Source organism: Aquarana catesbeiana, linkage group LG11, assembly GCF_042186555.1.
Source record: "Aquarana catesbeiana isolate 2022-GZ linkage group LG11, ASM4218655v1, whole genome shotgun sequence".
NCBI lineage: Eukaryota > Metazoa > Chordata > Amphibia > Anura > Ranidae > Aquarana > Aquarana catesbeiana.
In genome coordinates, this window is record NC_133334.1 from 10222320 (window position 1) to 10246069 (window position 23750).

Genomic DNA, 23750 nt, shown 5'->3' on the forward strand with positions numbered 1-23750 from the left:
GAAAATGGACATGCCGTGCGTCTTCGTCCGATCTCTCCATAGGAATCAGCGTGCTCTGACAGGCCCCTCCCCGCTCAGTGAGCAGAGGCAGACCCTGTCATCCGCCCGCTCAGCGGAGATCAATGGAGAGATTTCCTGCTGGACTGACGGACTCCGCTGGGCGGATCCACCTCATGTGAATGAGGCCCAATACACAGTGATGGACGGGGGGGAGGGGCTGGAACATCTCATCTCTGATTACATACAGAGCCCGGGGAGGGGGGACACTCCATTACTAATCATTTATAAAAGAGTACTATGATGGGGCAATTTTGATGGGGCAGTTTTGATGGGGCAATTTTGATGTGGGCAGTAATATAGGGCAGTTTTGATTGGGGCAGTATGATGGGGCAGATTTGATGGGGCAATTTTAATGGGGGCAATTTGATGGGGCAATTTTGATGGGGGCAGTTTTGCTAGGGCAATTTTGATGGGGGCAGATTTGATGGGGCAATTTTGATAGTGGCAGTATGATGGGGCAATTTTGATGGGGGCAATTTGATGAGGACAGTATGATTGTGCAATTTTGATGGGGCAATTTTGATGGTGGCAGTATGATGGGGCAATTTTGATGGGGGCAGTTTTGATGGGGCAATTTTGATGTGGGCAGTATTATAGGGCAGTTTTGATTGGGGCAGTATGATGGGGCAGATTTGATGGGGCAATTTTAATGGGGGCAATTTGATGGAGCAATTTTGATGAGGGCAATATGATGGGGCAATTTGGGGTAGCTCCTGCAAAAGGTAATTACTTTTTTTTAAAGATGCTAATTGCAAATTATATCCCTTGTTTCTGTGCAGATTATATATATACAGTGGGGACGGAAAGTATTCAGACCCCCTTAAATTTTTTACTCTTTGTTATATTGCAGCCATTTGCTAAAATCATTTAAGTTCATTTTTTTTCCTCATTAATGTGCACACAGCACCCCATATTGACAGAAAAACACGGAATTGTTGACATTTTTGCAGATTTATTAAAAAAGAAAAACTGAACTATCACATGGTCCTAAGTATTCAAACCCTTTGCTGTGACACTCATATATTTAACTCAGGTGCTGTCCATTTCCACGCAGGTTTTTTATTTAAAATTTGTCACAGTGTTCCCCCTCATGATTCATACCAGACAGCTGTCAGCACTGCCTGTCGCTCATCGTGAAAGGAAAAAACAGTTTTCCTTTCCCGATGAGCGAGCCATCTCGGCGCTGGCTCCCGTGATGGGCTCGCAGGTGTCAAATCTCGCCGATAACAGAGATTGACACAATATCGCGGTCACCTACTGTACCAAGGCTTACAGGATCTCCTGAGGCAGGCCAGAAAAGTCTGTGGTAATTTCTGCTGGTCATACAATGCCAGTGCTCGGCTGGCTGACATTCAAAGGGAATACAACCTGCCCACCAACCGCCTCATTTGTGACATGCCTACCAGGTGGAACTCAACATTGGCAATGCTGCAGCGGCTGCACATGCAGCAGAGGGCCATCAATGAGTACCTGTGTGAGTATGGCACCAGGACAGGGTCAGGGGAGCTTGGCTTCTTTTTGCCAAGCCAGTAGCTACTGATCAAAGGATGCATGCACTGTCCTGTCACCATTTGAGGAGGCCATGAAGATGGTGAGCAGCGACAATGCATGCAACAGTGATACTGTCCCTCTTGTCTTCCTGTTACGCATCGTGAAATAATGGACAGGGTAATTGAGGCAGAACAGCGGGAGGAAGAGAAGGACTTCCTTACCTCTCAAGGCCCCCTTTATCCAGATAGTATTCCTGCGGGCCCACCAAACACACAGGAAGAAGAGGAGGAGGATTGTGTCAGCATGGACGTGGAGGATAACACTCAGCAGCAGTCTTCAAGGGATGGTTTTCAGTCCCCAGAAACCCAAGGAGTTGTAAACGGCTGGGAGGAGGCTGTTATGGATCATGCGATCCTTAGTGACCCAGAGGACTCAGAATCAAATGCCTCTGCAAAACTTACACCTCCCTGATTCTGCAAAGCCTGCGAAAGGACCCTCGGATTCATGGTATCGAGGAGAGGGATCATTACTGGCTGGCAACCCTTCTTGATCCACGTTACAAGGGTAAGGTTGCAGAACTCATCCTGCCTTCGCAGAGGGAGCAGAGGATGAAACATCTTCAGGAGAGCTTGAAGAAAGGTTTGTGCAATGCATTTCCAGACCCTGGGAGGTTACAATTTCCTGGTGCTGGACAACGTGTTGCTGAGGCTTCGTTCAGTCAGAGGAAGAGCAGTGGAGAAGGTGGCCGGCTGACCGATGCCTTTAGACAATTTTTCAGTCCTCAGCGCCAAGGTCTGATTCGTTCAAGCAACCATCGCTAGCGTCTGCATTACATGGTGCAGGAATATCTAGGGGCAAGAGCAGACTTGGAGACTATTCCAACAGACCATCCACTGGGTTACTGGGTCTTGAGGAGGGACCACTGGCCAGAACTTGCTCAATATTCAAATGAGCTACTGGCCTGTCCTGCAACCAGTGTTTTTTCTGAAAGCACATTCAGTGCTGCTGGAGGGTTTGTAACGGATCATAGAGTTCGCCTGTCCACAGACTCCGTTATTAGGCTCACATTCATAAAAATGAATCAGTCTTGGATCAGCAGCTATCAAGCACCTGATGCTGATGTAACTGATTGATTTTTCTATGGATGTGGGATCCCTTGAAGAGTGCCTATGCTGAGTGACTATCCTAGTCCTCCTCAATCCTGATGATGCTAGCTTCCAACAATATTTTTGTTTTAGGGTACCACCACCACTGCCTAAGGCCCAATTTTTCTGTCCCTGTTTAACATTACAATTTTTGATATAATATTTCACAGCAGGGCCCGTTCCTGCGCCCAACAAGAGTATCTGTGAGGGGTTACAGTGTCGTGGCACCACCACCACCACCAAAGGCCAAATTTTTATGCCCCTTCCCCAGCAGCAGAAAAAAAGGACAAGCGTGCCCCACGGCCACCTGCAGAGTATGCACCATGTCCACGACCAGCACTGTTGACTGTAGACACAGAGGCTGTTTGAACTCTTTTACTGGCCTGTGAGCGTCTGCCTCTCCTTGGTGGCCTTCTGGACACGATGTATATTTTGTTTTGCAACACCACACTACACTGTATTGTGTACTGTGTACACCACCAGAAAAGTAGAAGCAACTGCACTATGGCTGCACTATATTGTGTACTGTGTACACCACCAGAAAAGTAGTAACAACTGCACTGTTCTGTGTACTGTGTACACCACCAGAAGTGTAGTATCAACTGCACTACGGCTGCACTGTATTGTGTACTGTGTACACCACCAGAAGTGTAGTAGCCACTGCACTATGGCTGCACTGTATTGTTTACTGTGTACACCACCAGAAGTGTAGTAGAAACAGTACACCACAGAATGCACTGTAGATATAGGCTCGATCTCGCAGTCCATTATGGGGTGTTCCATGGTGCTTGAATTTGCTGTGAACGCCCCATAAAATTTGCTGTTCGGCAAATGGGTGAACACCCGATGTTCGAGTCGAACTTGCGTTCAACTCGAACCGTGGGCTCATCCCTAGATAACACACAGAGCGTGGCTCAGCCCAACCCCCCCACTCCCTCCTGGCTGGCTGTGATTGACAGCAGTGGGAGCCAGTGTCTCAGCCAATAAGCATGAGCTAAAAAAGCATCATCTCGCCCAGGTCACTCTCTCCTTATTGGCTGAGACACTGGCTCACACTGCTGTCAATCACAGCCAGCCAGGAGGGAGAGGGGAGGTTGGGCTGAGCCACGTTCCGTGTATTATCCCAGGAGGTAGCGGTGAGGAAAAGTGGCATCACCCACATGTCTCAGAAGCATTGGTAGCTGGGGCCCTGGTAAGTTTTTTTTTTTTCACTTGTTTTTTCATCAGCTTTATTTAAAAGTCACATTTGAAGGTGATTTGACTTTAGGATGTGGAGGGATTTCAATATAGTGAACCCATTTCCATGGAAGGTGCACTTTATTTGGTGACAATGGTAGAACTTGCCTGGGCATTGTGCATCAGCAGTTTGAGAGATATTGTGTCTCAGCCAATAAGGAGAGAGTGACCTGGGAGAGATGATGCTTTTTTAGCTCATGCCAAAAAAATAAAAAAAATAAAATTTCCCCAGATTCTAATGATTCTGGGAGGTGTGGGTGATCTCACCTTTCCCCTCTGTAGTCTCCTGGGATAGCTAGGTTCTCCAGCCCATTGCAGAGGCATATTCTCATGGGATTTTGAGCACCAGGCTATAGCAGGAGGCAATTGTGAGGCCCAATGATATAACTCCAGGAAGCATTGCAAGCTAGGGCCTAGATAAGTGTTTTTTTTATATTTTATTTTTATTTATTTTTTTATATGCAAGTGATTTTTAAGAACTAACAACTTCAAGTGAAATAAATCTTTAGAATATTTGTACATTTTTTTTCATTACTTAGGGGAGCGTGCACATTTATAAACATAGCACAACTCTCAGTCTTATTTTCAGGTGCACTTTTGTTTGCAAAATCTTGAACAACTTCAATATAAGGTGGAGCAGGTCACTAGCCTAGGAAACCATGCTGCCTATGATGTGGCATAGGGCTTCATAAATGAAGGCAAATTTTGATTGAGTTCTGTCTATTATACGATCAACATGGATTTTCTGTTAACATTTGAATGGATACAATTTATGTCAAATCAAGATTTTTTTAAAGGGTTATTTTTTTTTTACTATTTGGTTTGCTGAATGAACTAATTTTCCTATACTTTGTTTCATTGCCTCATGTGATATTTAGCAAGACAATGACTACGTCTTGTGCCTTAATTATTTGTTATTTACTTTTATTGCTCCCAGGCTTGGCCACTCTGTATTCCTGCAAATCTGTGACTCGGAATCCATCGCCAGCTTGCAATTTACGCATAAGAGATACTTTGGAGGATTTTGACTATTTTCATACCGGAGATTTTATTATTGGAGGAGTGTTCACAGTGAATTATAATATGGTGTCATTGAGAGCTGACTCAATTGTTACAGCCATTGCATGTTTCAAGTGAGAATTTTGTTCATTGATTTCTTTTTTTTTTTTCTATATGCAATATCATATTGTTAAATTTAAAGTCACAATTGACGGAGACAGATAAATATATTTTCAAAAATGTGTTTCTGTGTGCATTTTGTAATAAAGGAACAAATATATGTCATTTATTGTATGTGAGGGGCTCAAAAAAGGCCACCATCGATATTAAATGGAGATTTTTCAGCTTTTGCATTTGGTGTTATTTTACATTGCAATGATAATTATTGTCATTTCAGATCAAATTTGCAACATTTCAGCCAATACAGTTATAAGTCAGTTTTGCTGGTTTACTGAGCACTATAGATAAGATTGCAAGGTGTGAATTGTGAATGGGGTACAATATTTATTTTTTCAACTTTAAGATAAGGCAGCTGATAGTTACACAGTTAAAAGTCAGAGTCAGCAGGAAGCATTTTTATGCTCTTTTAGTAATACATTCTTAGATGCAGAGTTTTAGGAATTTAATGTGAAATTTTACTTTGTTTTTTGAATAAGTAATATTTTTGCTTGTTTAGGGACAGATACACTATATTATCAAAAGTATTGGGACGCCAATGCCTTTAATGGCATCCCAGTCTTATGCCCCGTACACACGGTCAGATTTTCCGACGGAAAATGTGTGATAGGACCTTGTTGTCGGAATTTCTGACCGTGTGTAGGCTCCATCACACATTTTCCATCGGATTTTCCGACACACAAAGTTTGAGAGCAGGATATAAAATTTTCCGACAACAAAATCCGTTGTCGGAAATTCCGATCGTATGTACACAAATCCGACGCACAAAGTGCCACGCATGCTCAGAATAAATAAAGAGATGAAAGCTATTGGCCACTGCCCCGTTTATAGTCCTGACGTACGTATTTTACGTCACCGCGTTCAGAACGATCGGATTTTCCGACAACTTTGTGTGACCGTGTGTATGCAAGACAAGTTTGAGCCAACATCCATCGGAAAAAATCCTAGGATTTTGTTGTTGGAATGTCCAAACAAAGTCTGACTGTGTGTATGGGGCATTAGTCCGTAGGGTTCAATATTGAGTTGGCCCACCCTTTGCAGCTATAACAGCTTCAACTCTTCTGGGAAGGCTGTCCAGCCAGGAGTGTGTCTATGGGAATGTTTGACCATTCTTCCAGGAGCGCATTTGTGATGTTAGGCACTGATGTTGGATGAGAAGGCCTGGCTCGCAGTCTCCACTCTAATTCATTCCAAAGGTGTTCTATCGGGTTGAGGTCAGGACTCTGTGCAGGTCAGTCAAGTTCCTCCACCCCAAACTCACACATCCATGTCTTTATGGACCTTGTTTTGTGCACTGGTGTGCAGTCATGTTGGAACAGGAAGGGGCCATCCCCAAACTTTTCCCACAAAGTTGGGAGCATGAAATTGTTCTAAATGTCTTGGTATGCTGACGCCTTAAGAGTTCCCTTCACTGGAACTAAGGGGCCAAAAGACATGGGTGAGTGAGTTTGGGGTGGAGGAACTTGACTGGCCTGCACAGAGTCCCGACCTCAACCCGATAGAACACCTTTGGGATGAATTAGACCAGAGACTATGAGCCAGGCCTTCTCGTCCAACATCAGTGCCTGACCTCATGAATGTGCTTCTGGAAGAATGGTCAAACATTCCCATAGACACCCTCCTAAACCTTGTGGACGACCTTCCCAGAAGAGTTAAAGCTGTTATAGCTGCAAAGGGTGGACCAACTCACTATTGAACCCTACGGACTAATGCCCCGTACACACGGTCGGATTTCCCGATGGAAAATGTGTGATAGAACCTTGTTGTCGGAAATTCCGACCGTGTGTGGGCTTCATCACACATTTTCCATCGGATTTTCTGACACACAAAGTTTGAGAGCAGGCTATAAAATTTTCCAACAACAAAATCCATTGTCGGAATTTCCGATTGTGCCACGCATGCTCAGAATAAATAAAGAGATGAAAGCTATTGGCTACTGCCCTGTTTATAGTCTAAATCTGCCCTTCTAAAATACAATTCATGCCTCCATGCTGCCAAACAAGCCTACTTTGTCTCTCTTATTAATTCCTTGTCATCCAGTCCCCGTCGGCTCTTCTCAACCTTTAACTCTCTGCTCCGTCCACCACCCCCTCTACCCACTAACTCACTCACTGCCCAAGAGATTGCCAATCACTTCAAAGACAAGATCAATGCAATTCGTGAGGACATCTCCACTGTGCGTACGTCTTCCCCACCCATCATACCTTGCCTAGCAGCACATTCAACACTCTCCTCTTTTGAATTGGCTACTACGGAAGAGGTTACAAAAATTTTCTCGGATGCCCACCTAACCAATTGTCCCTTGGATCCTGTTCCCTCAAAACTACTATGGTCACCCTCTTCTTCTATCCTATGCTCCCTCACCCATAGTTACATGGTTACATAGTAGGTGAGGTTGAAAAAAGACACAAGTCCATCAAGTCCAACCTATGTGTGTGATTATGTGTCAGTATTACATTACATATCCCTGTATGTTGCGGTCATTCAGGTGATTATCTAATAGTTTCTTGAAGCTATCAATGCTCCCCGCTGAGACCACTGCCTGTGGAAGGGAATTCCACATCCTTACAGTAAAGAACCCTCTACGTAGTTTAAGGTTAAACCTCTTTTCTTCTAATTGTAATGAGTGGCCACGAGTCTTATTAAACTCTCTTCTGTGAAAAAGTTTTATCCCTATATGTGGAAATACGGGGCAATTTAGGTAACAGCGATCACAGGTCAATTAGTTTCAGTATAAATCACACAAATAGGAAACATAAAGGGAATACAAAGACACTGAATTTCAAAAGAGCCAACTTCCCTAAACTACAAACCTTGCTAAAAGGCATAAATTGGGATAAAATATTAGGAACAAAGAATACGGAGGAGAGATGGGTTTGCTTTAAGAACATATTAAATAAGGGCATTAGCCAATGTATCCCATTGGGTAATAAATTTAAAAGAGCGAACAAAAATCCTGGATGGCTTAACTCCAATGTAAAAATGCATATAAAAGCAAAGGAGAAGGCCTTCAAAAAATACAAGGTTGAGGGATCATCCTCAGCGTTCAGACTTTATAAAGAATGCAATAAGAAATGTAAGGGTGCAATTAGGACGGCTAAGATAGAACATGAAAGACACATAGCGGAAGAGAGCAAAAAAAAATCCCAAGAAATTCTTTAAGTATGTAAACAGTAAAAAAGGGAGGACAGACCATATTGGCCCCATAAAGAACGAGGAAGGACATCTGGTTACAAAGGATGGGGAGATGGCAAAGGTATTGAATTTATTCTTCTCCTCAGTCTTCACGAGTGAATCGGGGGGCTTCAGTAACCAAAACTGCAGTGTTTATCCTCATGACACAACACAGGAAGCACCTCCATGGTTAACAGAGGATGGAATTAAAATTAGACTTGAGAAACTTAACATTAATGGGTTTGCTTTAAGAGCTTAACTTAACATTAATAAATCACCGGGACCAGATGGCTTGCATCCGAGGGTACTTAGGGAACTCAGTCAGGTGATTGCCAGACTGTTGTTCCTAATTTTTACAGACAGTCTATTGACTGGAATAGTACCAGCTGATTGGAGAAAAGCCAATGTAGCATCAATATTTAAAAAGGGCCCAAAAAACATCCCTGGGAATTACAGACCAGTTAGCCTAACATCAATAGTATGTAAACTCTTGGAGGGGATGATAAGGGACTATATACAAGATTTTAGTAATAAGAACGATATCATTAGCAGTAATCAGCATGGTAACTAACAACGACACTGAAGTGAGTATAGACAGATTGGCCGCACACCCCAAATTTGCAAGAAAAACTATACGAGAACCCCCTAAAGGGGCTTTAAAGCAGCCAGAATACAATGTTTATAGTTGAAAAAAATTTCAATTTTATTGGTACAAAAAATATCTAAATAGCATATTATAAAAAGATCACTGAGAATAGGTACTGACTTATCGAGTCATGACATGATCTGAGTATAGCATACCATTGTGATAGACAAAGCATACAATTAAACCAAAAACTAGGCGCAATACATAAACGACCAAAATTGACTTTAAAGTGAATTATTAAAAACGATGGCAACACATATTGCCTATGATACCAAGTATGTATGTAGGGTAACAGAAGTTATGTACGTTAATCCTGACGCGTTTCGACCCTTCCCGGGTCCTCTTCAGAGGATAGTTACCCCCTATTATAGGAATTGTGACATTTTCACATACAGCTTAGGTGTTATAGGTTGTTATATTTTTTAGATGACACAATTTTTCTTGGCTCCCCCGTCTCCCCCACGTCAGAATAACTCCCAGGGAAAATGGCGGTGAACCAGGTGTGTCTTACGAGAGATCACATCTAATGACCCCTATCTAGGATGGGGAAATGGGGGGGAAAAAGGGGCAACGAACAACCCGAAAGGTACCTAGTTAGGCTGGACAGAATGAAAAAGAAAGTTCTGAATGCAGTATTTGCTGTCAGTCTGTGTGACCTAAATTCAATTTTAAAAAAAGTGGTCCAATCAGCATGGATTCATGAAGAATCGTTCTTGCCAAACCAATCTACTAACCTTCTATGAGGAGGTTAGTTGCCAGCTAGATAAAGGAAGGCCCGTAGATGTGGTGTATCTGGATTTTGCAAAAGCATTTGACACAGTTCCCCATAAACGTTTACTGTACAAAATAGGGTCCGTTGGCATGGACCATAGGGTGAGTACCTGGATTGAAAACTGGCTACAAGGGCGTGTTCAGAGGGTGGTGATAAATGGGGAGTACTCAGAATGGTCAGGGGTGGGTAGTGGGGTTCCCCAGGGTTCTGTGCTGGGACCAATCCTATTTAATTTGTTTATAAACGATCTGGAGGATGGGATAAACAGTTCAATCTCTGTATTTGCAGACGATACTAAGCTAAGCAGGGCAATAACTTCTCCGCAGGATGTGGAAACCTTGCAAAAAGACCTGAACAAATTAATGGGGGGGGCGACTACATGGATGATCCCTCAACCTTGTATTTTTTGAAGGCCTTCTCCTTTGCTATGCATTTTTACATTGGAGTTAAGCCATCCAGGATGTTTGTTCGCTCTTTTAAATTTATTACCCAATGGGATACATTGGCTAATGCCCTTATTTAATATGCTCTTAAAGCAAACCCATCTCTCCTCCGTATTCTTTGTTCCAAATATTTTATCCCAATTTATGCCTTTTAGCAAGGTTTGTAGTTTAGGGAAGTTGGCTCTTTTGAAATTCAGTGTCTTTGTGTTCCCTTCATGTTTCCTATTTGTGTGATTTATACTGAAACTAATTGACCTGTGATCGCTGTTACCTAAATTGCCCCGTATTTCCACATCTGTGATCAGGTCTGTATTGTTGGTAATCAGTAGATCTAGTAATGTTTTATTTCTAGTTGGTGTGTCTACCATCTGACCCATAAAATTGTCCTGCAAGACATTAAGGAACTGGCGAGCCTTAAATGAATGCGCGGTTCCCTCCGCCCAGTCTATGTCTGGATAATTAAAATCCCCCATTATGATAACACTTCCCATCCTTGCTGCTAATCCAATTTGTGATAGGAGATCCGTCTCCACATCCTCCCTCAGGTTAGGGGGCCTATAGCATACTCCCAGTATTATTTTCCCCTTAGCTTCATCCCTTTGGAGCTCTACCCATAAAGATTCCACCTCCTCCCTCGCCCCCTCAGTGATGTCATCTCTCACATTCACTTGTACATTATTCTTGATATATAGGCATACCCCTCCCCCTTTTTTACCCTCTCTATCCTTGTGGTATAGGGTATACCCTTGAATGTTTGCCAGCCAATCATGAGAGCTGTTGAACCAGGTCTCTGAAATTCCCACAAAATCCAAATCCTCCTTGTACAACAGTATCTCTAGTTCACCCATCTTGTCCGCCATGCTCCTGGCATTAGTGAACATGCCACATAGTTTAGACCGGTCGCATATTGTCCTTATATTGGGTGTTTCAAGATTGCAACTAGGACTTGCTACTATACTCACCTTGTGTTTTTGTGCTTTGGTTAACCTACCACTAATGCCCCCAATACTACCCTCTGGAATATCTTCCACGCTGGCTATCACTGTCTCTGGACCCTCCCCCCCATCGTCTAGTTTAAAAACCCCTCTAACTTTTTGGCCATCCTCATTCCCAGCAGATCTGCACCCTCCTCATTTAGGTGCAGTCCGTCCCTTCTATAGTACCGGTTACCGACTGAGAAGTCAGCCCAATCCTCCAGGAACCCAAACCCCTCCTTACTACACCAGCTCTTCAGCCACTTGTTTACTTCCGTAATCTCCCTCTGCCTTTCTGGTGTGGCTCGATGTACCGGTAGTATTCCTGAGAACACTACCTTGGAGGTCCTTTTCCTCAATTTAGCTCCTAAGTCCCTAAAATCGTTCTTTAGGACACTCCATCTGCCTCTGACTTTGTCATTGGTGCCAACGTGCACCATGACAGCCGGGTCTTCCCCAGCCCCTCCCAGTAATCTGTCCACAAGATCCGTGATGTGCCGAACCACTTCCTTAAACTAAATCTCTCTACATCTTCAATCTCTCCCTCTCTAGTGGCATTTTCCCCTCCCCTCTAAAACATGCGCAGATCACTTCCATACTTAAAAAGCCCTCACTGGACCCTACCAACCTGAACAACTTAAGACCCATCTCATTGCTCCCATTCACCTCTAAACTTCTGGAATGCTTAGTCTACAACCGTCTTAGCTCCTACCTCAATGAAAATAACCTTCTTGACCCCTTACAGTCTGGCTTTCGCTCGCAGCACTCCACGGAAACTACCTTACTAAAACTTACTAACGATTTACAAACTGCTAAAACCAACAGCCAGTACTCCATACTCCTACTACTTGACCTCTCTGCGGCCTTTGATACTGTTGACCACCCGCTCCTTCTCAATAAACTACATTCCCTTGGCCTCCGAGATTCTGCTCTATCCTGGTTCTCTGCCTATTTATCACAGCGCTCCTTCAGTGTCACCTACAACTCTGTCTCCTCCTCTCCATTGCCCCTTTCTGTGGGGGTCCCAGAAGGCTCAGTTCTTGGACCCCTTCTCTTCTCTATCTACACCTCCTCCCTTGGTCACTTAATAACTGCCCACGGCTTCCAATACCACTTATACGCTGATGACACCCAAATCTATCTGTCTACTCCTCACCTCACTCCTTCAGTCTCCTCTCGCATTACTAACTTACTAACTGACATATCAGCATGGATGTCACACCACTTCCTTAAACTAAATCTCTCTAAAACTGAGCTATTAATATCCCCCCCCCGCCCGTGCCCCCCTCCATGACTTTTCCATCAAAATCAACAATGCAACCATCAGTCCCTCCCCTCACGCCAGGGTACTATGTGTAATCCTAGAATCTGACTTGTCATTTCAGCCTCAAATCCAATCGCTGTCAAAAGTTTGTAGAATTCACCTCCATAACATCTCTAAAATTCGCCCTTTTTTAACAAATGAAACCACCAAGCTCCTCATTCACTCCCTTGTTTTCTCTCGCCTTGACTATTGCAACTCCCTTCTCATTGGCTTACCTCTCCATAGGCTATCCCCTCTTCAGTCTATCATGAATGCTGCTGCCAGACTTATCCACCTTACCAGCCGCTCAGTGTCTGCCAATCCTCTACTTCAATCCCTACACTGGCTCCCAATCACCCAGCGAATTAAATTCAAAATTCTAACCACAACATAGAAAGCCATTCACAACTCTGCCCCAAGCTACATCACTAATCTTGTCTCCAAATATCACCCAAATCGACCTCTCCGCTCTTCTCAAGACCTCCTGCTTTCAAGCTCTCTCATCTCCTCCTCCCATGCTCGTCTCCAGGATTTCTCCAGAGCCTCTCCCATCCTCTGGAACTCGCTACCTCCATCTATCCGGCTATCCCCTACTCTTGCTACCTTCAGGCAATCCCTGAAAACTCATCTCTTCAGGAAAGCCTATCACATCTCCAACTAATCTCCTACCACTTCCACCAGCTCATTCCCCACAGTTACAACCTTTTGTACCACCTGCCCCACCCTATTAGATTGTAAGCTCTTCTGAGCAGGGCCCTCTTAATCCTATTGTATTTTATTGTATTATAACTGTATTGTCTCCCTTTTATATTGTAAAGCGCTGCGTAAACTGTTGGCGCTATATAAATCCTGAATAATAATACAAATAACAGTCCCGACGTACGTGTTTTCCATCACCGCGTTCAGAATGATCGGATTCTCCGACAACTTTGTGTGACCGTGTGTATGCAAGACAAGTTTGAGCCAACATCCGTCGGAAAAAATCCATGGATTTTGTTGTCGGAATGTCCGATCAATGTCCGACCGTGTCTACGGGGCATAAGACTGGGAGGCCATTAAAGTTCGTTTGTGTGTAAAGGCAGGCGTCACAATACTTTTGACAATATAGAGTATTTATTCCAACATGAATTTAAACAAAAGCTTGAGCAAACATGTTATGGGGACCTAAAAAATGCCCCCTTTATTGGGGCATGATAAGCCCTGGGAAAGCATGGGAACCACAGCGTGTGGTGGTGAGAAGAGGAGGACCTGCAACTGCAACCATGATCTTGCAATAACCACTTGCTGACAGGACCTTTATATACTGTACCTCCATCCGTCCACCTGAATGTGGTTAATCTATCACAGTTTTCATTAGTTCCTTTGTATATACTGTATACATGTTCCTTTCACAGCCCCGTCTCTCATTACTATAAAAACCTCCTTGCATTCTTATTTGGCATTGAACAAATGAATAAAACTCCAGAGCTGCAGAACATTTCTCTGGGATATCACATTTATGATTCGTGTGCCGATGCAAATAAAGCTGTAAAAAGCGTCCTACAGATATTATCCGGGCCGGGGAGAATCGTCCCAAACTATTCCTGTATGAAACAAAACCAGATCATCGGTTTTATCGGAGATCATCATTCCAGGACAACCATACCTATAGCTCAGGTATTGAGTGTCTACAGGTACACCCAGGTGAGCATTTCCTTTTGCACGGCTTTACATTTCCTAAGTGAACTCAATGTTAAAGTGGATGTAAACCCAATGCCATCCTTTCTAAACTCCTGCCATAGGGGTTATCTATAAGGATAGACACGCCTCCTGCATGTATCTTTACCTGTCAAATGTCTCCCCTCTGTCTGTTATTAGACCCGAAAAACTGCAGATTCTGTGGGCGGGTCTGTTGTCTGGAGCTCGGTGGGTGGAGTCATGATGTCAGTAGACTCCCCGCCCACCTCTACACTCCCCTTGTCAATATGCATTTTCTCCTGTGTATTTCTTACACTGAACTTCTGCTATGATCTCTAACATCAAGTGAAAAGACAGGAAAGTAACCACATGACTTCAGCATGCCAAATCATGGTGAGGTGTGGAACAGCCAATCCTTGCAGAGCTGCTGAAGAAAGGAGTGGGGGTGGGAATTAAAAAATAATGCATGTCTTAGGCTAGTGCACAAGATATGTAAATCACCTGTCACTCACAGCAAGGGGGAGGATTTGACAAAGTTTTTCTCTGTTTGTCAAATTTTATCTCACTGAACAATAAAAGAGGATTGCTCAGAGATGGATTAACTCTTTGTGGCAAGACTGGGCTCAAATGATAGGAAATCTTATACTCTACATTATGACATAAAAAAAAAATTTGGGTTTACATCCACTTTAACAACTGCTTCTGCGTCCTCCTAAAGCTGAACTCCAGGCAAACAGCTAAATATGTTGTAGATATAGATATATGGATGGCGTGTTACCTGCTAAAGGATTTGTATTTATGTCCATCCAGTCCTGAGATTCACACAGCCTTCCGCACATTATTATAGCTAGACTAGAGACCAGCCTTTTAGCTCTACTACAGTAAAGAAAACAGATTGGTCACCTTCCAGCCCCCAACCTGTAATTCAACCATGAAGGGGCAGCAAAATGACTTCAACTCTCATCTCTTGTCTCTATGTCACCATGGTTTTGGTCACCACTAGGGATGAGCCGAACACCCCCCTGTTTGGTTCGCATCAGGACTTGCGAACAGGCAAAAAATTTGTTCGAACACACGAACACTGTTAAAGTCTATGGGACACAAACATGAATAATCAAAAATGCTAATTTTCAAGGCTTATATGCAAGTTATTGTCATAAAAAGTGTTTGGGGACCTGGGTCCTGCCCCAGGGGACATGGATCAATGCAAAAAAAAGTTTTAAAAAATGGCCGTATTTTCAGGAGCAGTGATTTTAATAATGCTTAAAGTGAAACAATAAAAGTGTAATATCCCTTTAAATTTTGTTCCTGGGGGGTGTCTATAGTATGCCTGTAAAGGGGCGCATGTTTACTCGCGGCTATTAATGGATTGCCGGTCTGACAATACACATAAGAGTTCATTGATAAAAACGGCATGGGAATTCCCCACAGGGGAACCCCGAACCAAAATAAAAAAAAAATTACGTGGGGGTCCCCCTAAATTCCATACCAGGCCCTTCAGGTCTGGTATGGATATTAAGGGAAACCCTGGCCAAATTTTTTTTTAAAAATGGCGTGGGGTCCCCCTCAAAATCTATACCAGACCCTTCAGGTCAGGTATAGATTTTAAGGAGAACCCCGGGCAAAATAAAAAAAAAATGGTGTGGGGTCCCTCTAAAAAGCCATACCAGACTGTCAGTACTAGTACTCACCGAGGCCGAGAGCGGTTCACCCTTGCGACTAAGCGCAGTCCGCCCCCTGGAGGTGGTACAGGCAGGGAACGGCACGAAGAGACACAGGCTACCCCAATGGACCGTTGGTGACTTGCGTGAGGGTCTTAGTAGAGGAGAGCCGCTGTGCAGATACCATTTAGGCAGGAGTATAAGCTGGGACAAAAGCTAGGAAAGTCCAGAACCAGGCTGAGGGTCAAACACAGTGAGCAGTAGTTTTGTGCTGCAGGTTTGCAGGATAGTGTCTAGAAGACACGGGTAGTCCAGGTGCAAGCAGAGGGTCAGGCTAGGAGACAGGAGACAGTCCAATTACAGGCCGAGGGTCAAACACAGGAGACTGGTGGAAATCTGATTAAACAAGCCGAGGTCAAGGTTCAGGAGAAAAGCAGAGGAATCCAAGGGCAATCCGGGTCACAACAGGTAGTCAGGTACAATTTACAGGAGACAGGTTCGGGTAACACAGGGAGCTGAGATAAACCAGCAATTTGTTTGATCCTCTGAGCGCCTTTTATAGGCCGCCCAGAGGGTCACGTTGGATGTGCGCTAGTGCGCATGTGCGAGCACCGTAGCGCCGGACCGCGAATGGCATGCGCCGGAACGCCGTTCTGCCGTGCATGCGCGAAAACATACGTCCGGAATAGTAGGAAGGATTCTTCTGACAGTGCCCCCCCGAGGGGTGGCCTCTAGACACCCAAAGTAGACATCAATTCCTGATGCTCTCGGTGAAATGCCTGGAGCAGATGTCGGGCATGTAGATTTCCGGATGGCTCCCAGGAGTTATCTTCAAGGGGATACCCCTTCCATTTGATTAGGTATTGGAGCTGCCTAACCTTTTTCCTGCAACTTATAATTTTTTCCACCTCAAATTCATTCATCAATCATGACTGGTGGTGGTGGTGGTTCCTCCCTGTCCGAAAAGGGTCTGGGGATAACAGGCTTCAAGAGAGATGCATGGAAGACTGGATGCACTTTGTAAGAATCAGGTAGAGATAATTCAAAGGCCACAGCATTGATTACCCTTTTGATCTTGAAGGGACCTATAAATTTTGGCCCTAATTTCCGGGAAGGAATTGGCAGTCTGAGGTTGATGGCTGATAGCCATACTTCTTGCCTACGTTAAAGGCTGGATTCTCCTTCCTTCCCTTATTGTAGTGTTTTTGATAGTCCTCCTGGGCTTTTTGCATAGCTACTTTGATCTTCCGGAAATTCAGCTGAATGGAAGCTACTCGATCCTGTACAGCAGGAACAGATAATTCCGGGATGGAAACTGGGAGGAAGGAAGGGTGGAATCCAAAATTAGACCAAAAAGGTGTTTGGTTGGTGGCGGAATGGATGGAGTTATTATATGCGAATTCAGCATATGGCAGGAGAGTGGACCACTCATCTTGGGAATCAGAACAGAAGCATCGGAGGTATTGTTCCAGGGTTTGGTTCGTTCTTTCCGATTGGCCATTGCTTTGGGGGTGATAGGCGGAGGAGAGACAGATCTTAATTTCCAAGAATTTGCATAATGCTCTCCAAAATTTGGAAGTAAATTGGACACCCCTATCTGAGGTGATGCTAACAGGAGTACCATGAAGCCTGATGATTTCCTTGAAAAACACATTAGCTGTAGCAGAGGCAGAGGGAGTACCCACCATGGGCAGGAAATGTGCCATTTTGGAAAGCCGGTCGATGATGACAAGGATAGTCGTGAATCCCCCCGAAGGAGGTAAGTCCACGATAAAATCCATGGAGATTTCTGCCCATGGCCGTTCAGGAATGGACAAAGGTTTGAGTAGGCCCCAAGATTTTGTATTTGGACCCTTGTTGCGCTGGCAAGGAATGCAGGATGAAACTTAGTTCTTGCAGTCCTGTCTCCAGCCTGGCCACCAAAAGGAACGTGAGACCAATTCCATGGTCTTTTGTGACCCAAAATGGCCTGCCATCTTGTGGTCATAGAAGGTCTGTAAGGTTAAGAGCCTTGATTCTAGCGGGACAAAGATTTTTCGGTGGGACCAGAATAAGTCATTGTGTTTGTCCATGGAAGATATGTCAGGTTCAGAACATTGACTGGATGCTGTTTTGATTGCGGATATCAGGTCCACTTGGGTGAACAGAAGGAAATTTTGCGGGGATAAGATGGTACTGGGTTCAGCTACCTGAGAAGTTTCATGGAACATCCGGGAGAGTGCATCCGCCTTTCCATTTTTAGAACCAGGTCTATAAGAAATATGAAAATTAAAACGGGAAAAGAGGGCCCATCAAGCCTGCCTGGGTCTTAGACGTTTTGCTGTTCTAAGATATTCCAGGTTTTTGTGATCAGTGAATATCATGACAGGATGAGATGCCCCTTCAAGTAGATATCTCAACTCCTCCGAGGCAAACTTACCAATAACTCCATATCGCCTACGTCATAATTCTTCTCTGGTATACTTAATTTCCGGGATACTTCAATGAGCCTACACAAGCACCTGGCTGCAGATAGCTATACTGTAGGTGAGACTGTGCGGGGTACACAGTACAGTAACTGGAAATACTTCGATGAGCCTACACAAGCACCTGGTTGCAGGTTGCTATACTGTAGGTCAGACTGTGCAGGGTACACAGTACAGTAGCTGGAAATACTTCAATAAACCTACACAAGCACCTGGCTGCAGATTGCTATACTGTAGGTCAGACTGTGCAGGGTACACAGTACAGTAGCTGGAAATACTTCAATGAGCCTACACAAGCACCTGGCTGCAGGTTGCTATACTGTAGGTGAGACTGTGCAGGGTACACATTACATTAGCTGGAAATACTTCAATGAGCCTACACAAGCACCTGGCTGCAGGTTGCTATACTGTAGGTCAGACTGTGCAGGGTACACAGTACAGTAGCTGGAAATACTTCAATGAGCCTACACAAGCACCTGGCTGCAGGTTGCTATACTGTAGGTCAGACTGTGCAGGGTACACAGTACAGTAGCTGGAAATACTTCAATGAGCCTACACAAGCACCTCGCTGCAGTTTGCTATACTGTAGGTGAGACTGTGCAGGGTACACAGTACAGTAGCTGAAAATACTTCAATGAGCCTACACAAGCACCTGGCTGCAGGTGGCTATACTGTAGGTGAGACTGTGCAGGGTACACAATACAGTAGCTGGAAATACATCAATATGCCTACGCAAGCACCTGGCTGCAGGTTGCTATACTGTAGGTCAGACTGTGCAGGGTACACAGTACAGTAGCTGGAAATACTTCAATAAACCTACACAAGCACCTGGCTGCAGGTTGCTATACTGTAGGTCAGACTGTGCAGGGTACACAGTACAGTAGCTGGAAATACTTCAATGAGCCTACACAAGCACCTGGCTGAAGGTTGCTATACTGTAGGTCAGACTGTGCAGGGTACACAGTACAGTAGCTGGAAATACTTGAATGAGCCTACACAAGCACCTGGCTGCAGGTTGCTATACCGTAGGTCAGACTGTGCAGGGTACACAGTACAGTAGCTGGAAATACTGTAAAAACACCTGCCTGCCTGTCAGTATATTAGGAAGAGAAGAACAGGCTCTAGCTAAACTAAATACAGTGTATACATATATATATATATATATATATATATATATATATATATATATATATATATATATATATATAGGTTGCTATACTGTAGGTCAGACTGTGCAGGATACACAGTACAGTAGCTGGAAATACTTGAATGAGCCTACACAAGCACCTGGCTGCAGGTTGCTATACCGTAGGTCAGACTGTGCAGGGTACACAGTACAGTAGCTGGAAATACTGTAAAAACACCTGCCTGCCTGTCAGTATATTAGGAAGAGAAGAACAGGCTCTAGCTAAACTAAATACAGTGTATATATATATATATATATATATATATATATATATATATATACACAACACCTGGGATGCATATATATATATACACAATACACTGTAACTGCAACTAACTGACTCGACCTGCCTGCTCTATCTAACTTAAATCAAATGACACTGTCTGTCTCTCTCTCCCTTTCTGAATGCCGGAACACACTACATAGGGCCGACGTGCAGGCGGCCTTATATAGTGTGGGGCGTGTACTAAACCTCCTGAGCCATAATTGGCCAAAGCCTCCTTGGCTTTGGCCAATTACCGCTCTCTGTTCAGACGGCACTGTGATTGGTCAAGCATGCAGGTCATAGTGCATGCTTGGCCAATCATCAGCCAGCAATGCACTTCGATGCCGAAGTGAATTATGGCCATGACGCGCCACTCGAATTTGGCGCGAACGGCCTATATCGTTCGTAAGTCGGCGACCGGTCGAACAGGTGATGTTTGAGTCGAACATGTGTTCCACTCGAACACGAAGCTCATCCCTAGTCACCACATATGCATGCAGCACATCTGAATGGCCCTTATGCCGCGTACACACGGTCGGACTTTCCCATGGGAAATGTTGGATGTGAGCTTGTTTTCGGAAAGTCTGACTGTGTGTATGCTCCATCAAACATTTGCTGTCGGACTTTCCACCAGCAAATGCAACAAAACTTTGTTGTCGGAAAGTCCGATCGTGTGTATTCAAGTCTGTCGCACAAAAGTTCACGCATTCTCGGAATCAAGCAGAAGGAGCCACACTGGCTATTGAAGTTCCTTTTTCTCGGCTCGTCGTACACATTGTACGCCACGCATTCTCACGTTCAGAATTGTTGGCCTACATTTGTGTGACCGTATGTATGCAAGACAAGTTTGAGCCAACAACCTTTGAACAAAAATCCATGGTTTTGTTGGCAGAAAGTCCGATCGTGTGTACGCGGCATAAGTGTTATGCCGCGTACACACGATCAGACTTTATGGCAGACTTTGTCTGGCGTACTTTGACGGACTTTACGACGGACTTTCCGAATGAACGGACTTGCCTACACACAATCAACCAAAGTCCGACGGATTTGTACGTGATGACGTACGACCAGACTAAAACAAGGAAGTTCATAGCCAGTAGCCAATAGCTGCCCTAGCGTCGGTTTTTGTCCGTCAGACTAGCATACAGACAAGCGGACTTTTCGACCGGACTTGAGTCCGTCGGAAAGATTTGAAACATGTTTCAAATCTAAGTCCGTCAAACTTTTGAGAAAACAAAGTCCGCTGGAGCCCACACATGATCGAATTGTCCGACGAAATCCAGTACACCGGACCAAGTATGCCGTAAAGTCCGATCGTGTGTACGCGGCATTACTCCTCTCTTTTCCAGTATGAGCCCAGCTGTACAGCAGATTGTAAGAGGTTATACTAAAATGATTTTTGGTAAACTGGTTGCATTTAAAATTAGTTTAATTATTTCTGATAAATACACACCTGCATTCATCAGAGTTTATGTTTTATATCTGCCTGGCATTCATATTTAAAGCCGAACTCCATGAATGTGTGTACAAAAAGAAAATGACTCAATGTGGGCCAGCTTTGTTCAATCTGATGCTCCATGTTTTTTTTAACAGTCTGGCCACTGGTGAAACATTGGCTACAAAGGGAAAAATGGACACCAGAGGGCACTTCTAAGTAGGAATGAGCCGAACACCCCCCCTCGGTTTGGTTCGCACCAGAACATGCGAACAGGCAAAAAATTCATACTAACACGCGAACCCCATTAAAGTCTATGGGACATGAACATGAAAAATCAAAAGTGCTCATTTTAAAGGCTTACAATGCCTTGCAAAAGTATTCGCCCCCCTTGGCATTTTTCTTGTTTTGTTGCCTCACAACCTGGAATTAACATGGATTGTTTGAGGATTTGCAACATTTAATTTACAAAACATGCGAACAACATTGAAGATGTTTTTTTTTTATTGTGAAGCAAGCAACAAATAGGACAAAATAACAGAAAAAGTCAATGTGCATAACTATTCACCCCCCCTAATGTCAATACTTTGTAGCGCCACCTTTTGCGGCTATCACAGCTCCAAGTCGCTTTGGAGAAGTCTCTATGAGCTTGCCAAACCTTACCACAGGGATTTTTGCCCATTCCTCCTTGCAAAATTGCTCAAGCTCCTTCAAGTTGGATGGTTTGCGCTTGTGAACAGCAATCTTTAACTCTGACCACATATTTTCTATTGGATTGAGGTCTGGGCATTGCCTAGGCCATTCCAACACATTTGCATATTTCCCCTTAAACCACTCAAGTGTTGCTGTGGGGATGATGTTCTTTGGGTCATGTGATGTGTTGGGTTTGCGCCAGACATAGCGTTTTCTTTGATGGCCAAAAAGTTCAATTTTAATCTCATCAGTCTTGATGTGCGGCCGTCTCTTGGCAGGTTTGCTGTTGTGCCATGTTCTTTCAATTTGGTTATGATAGATTTGATAGTGCTCCTAGGGATCATAAAAGATTTGGATATTTTTTTACAACCTAACCCTGAATTGTACTTCTCAACAACATTGTCCCTTACTTGTTTGGAGAGTTCCTTGGTCTTCATGGCAGTGTTTGGTTGGTGGTGCCTCCTGCTTAGGTGTTGCAGCCTCTGGGGCCTTTCAGAAAGGTGTGTATATGTAATGACAATTAAAAACAGAGCAGCAGGGTGGGACTTTGCATGAGGCGCGAGGTGTGTAGAACCAAGCGCCTCCATCCCCAATAATTTGAACAAAAAAAGAAACAAAAAGGTGGGACTTTATATGAAACATGCACTCCAGGAGATGACACGATAACCATGAATATGGCAGGTACCCAAACTACAACAGAACTAAAAACATTGCATAGAAGCATCACATGACCACAATTGGCATTGAATAATTTAATGGTATATAAATTATAACAAAAGTAAAAAACATAACATAGTTCATGCTGATATTATAAAAACCCGAATTCATACGAGGCAAGTCTCCAATTGTACATAGGATATAGCAGAAATATAATTAATAACATAATTAGTTCATATTGTAAATACTGTAAAAAACCATTTAATAAAAGACAGGTCTCTATGATAATTAATTGTAATCTAGGTTGGTTGGTAAAATCCAATTGATATGTAGGATAAGGTAATGATGCAATTGTAGATAAAAGGGGGCAACTATTGGCTCACAATTCCATAGTAAAACAACATGATTGGTTCATACTATATATATTGTAGATGGCCAAATTCACTGAAGTGTGTCTCCATGGTAAATAGTTGTAGCTAAAGTTGGTTGGTACAGTCCAATTGGTATATGTACGGTAGTAAGGTGATAGTACTGTACATACCCCACAGCATGATGCTGCCACCACCATGTGATCACTGTGGGGATGATGTTCTTTGGGTCATGTGATGTGTTGGGTTTGCGCCAGACATAGCGTTTTCTTTGATGGCCAGAAAGTTCAATTTCTGTCTCATCAGACCAGAGCACCTTCCTCCATACATTTTGGGAGTCTCCCACATGCCTTTTTGCAAACTCAAAATGTGCCCTCCTTGCCCGGTCCGTGAGTCTTGGTGTGCGGCCCTCTCTTGGCAGGTTTACTGTTGTGCCATGTTCTTTCAATTTGCTTATGATAGATTTGATGGTGCTCCTAGGGATCATCAAAGATTTGGATATTTTTTTATAACCTAACCCTGTATTGTACTTCTCAACATCATTGTCCATTACTTGTTTGGAGAGTTCCTTGGTCTTCATGGCAGTGTTTGGTTGGTGGTGCCTCTTGCTTAGGTGTTGCAGCCTCTGGGGCCTTTCAGAAAGGTGTGTATATGTAATGACAGATCATGTGACACTTAGATCGCACACATGTGACTTCTGAAGGTAATTGGTTGCACCAGAGCTTTTTAAGGGCTTCATAACAAAGGGGGTGAATACATACGCTCATGTCAATTATCCGTTTTTTACTTCTGAAAAATAGTTTTATATATATATTTTTCTAATTTTACTTCACCAACTTAGACTATTGTGTTCTGATCCATTACATATAATTCAGATTAAAAAAACATTGAACTAAGGGCTGTAATGTAACAAAATAGGTAAA

The 23750-nt window shown here is 43.7% G+C and overlaps 1 protein-coding gene across 1 annotated transcript in view; it reads left to right on the plus strand.

Annotated features, from left to right (window-relative positions):
* Nucleotides 1–23750, plus strand: part of LOC141112910 (vomeronasal type-2 receptor 26-like) — a 58989-nt gene that overhangs the window by 14898 nt on the left and 20341 nt on the right. Inside the window, exons 2-3 of the mRNA XM_073606013.1 lie at nt 4870–5065; nt 13815–14103. Coding sequence (XP_073462114.1) covers nt 4870–5065; nt 13815–14103 — 485 coding nt within the window. The remainder of the gene's footprint in view (nt 1–4869; nt 5066–13814; nt 14104–23750) is intronic.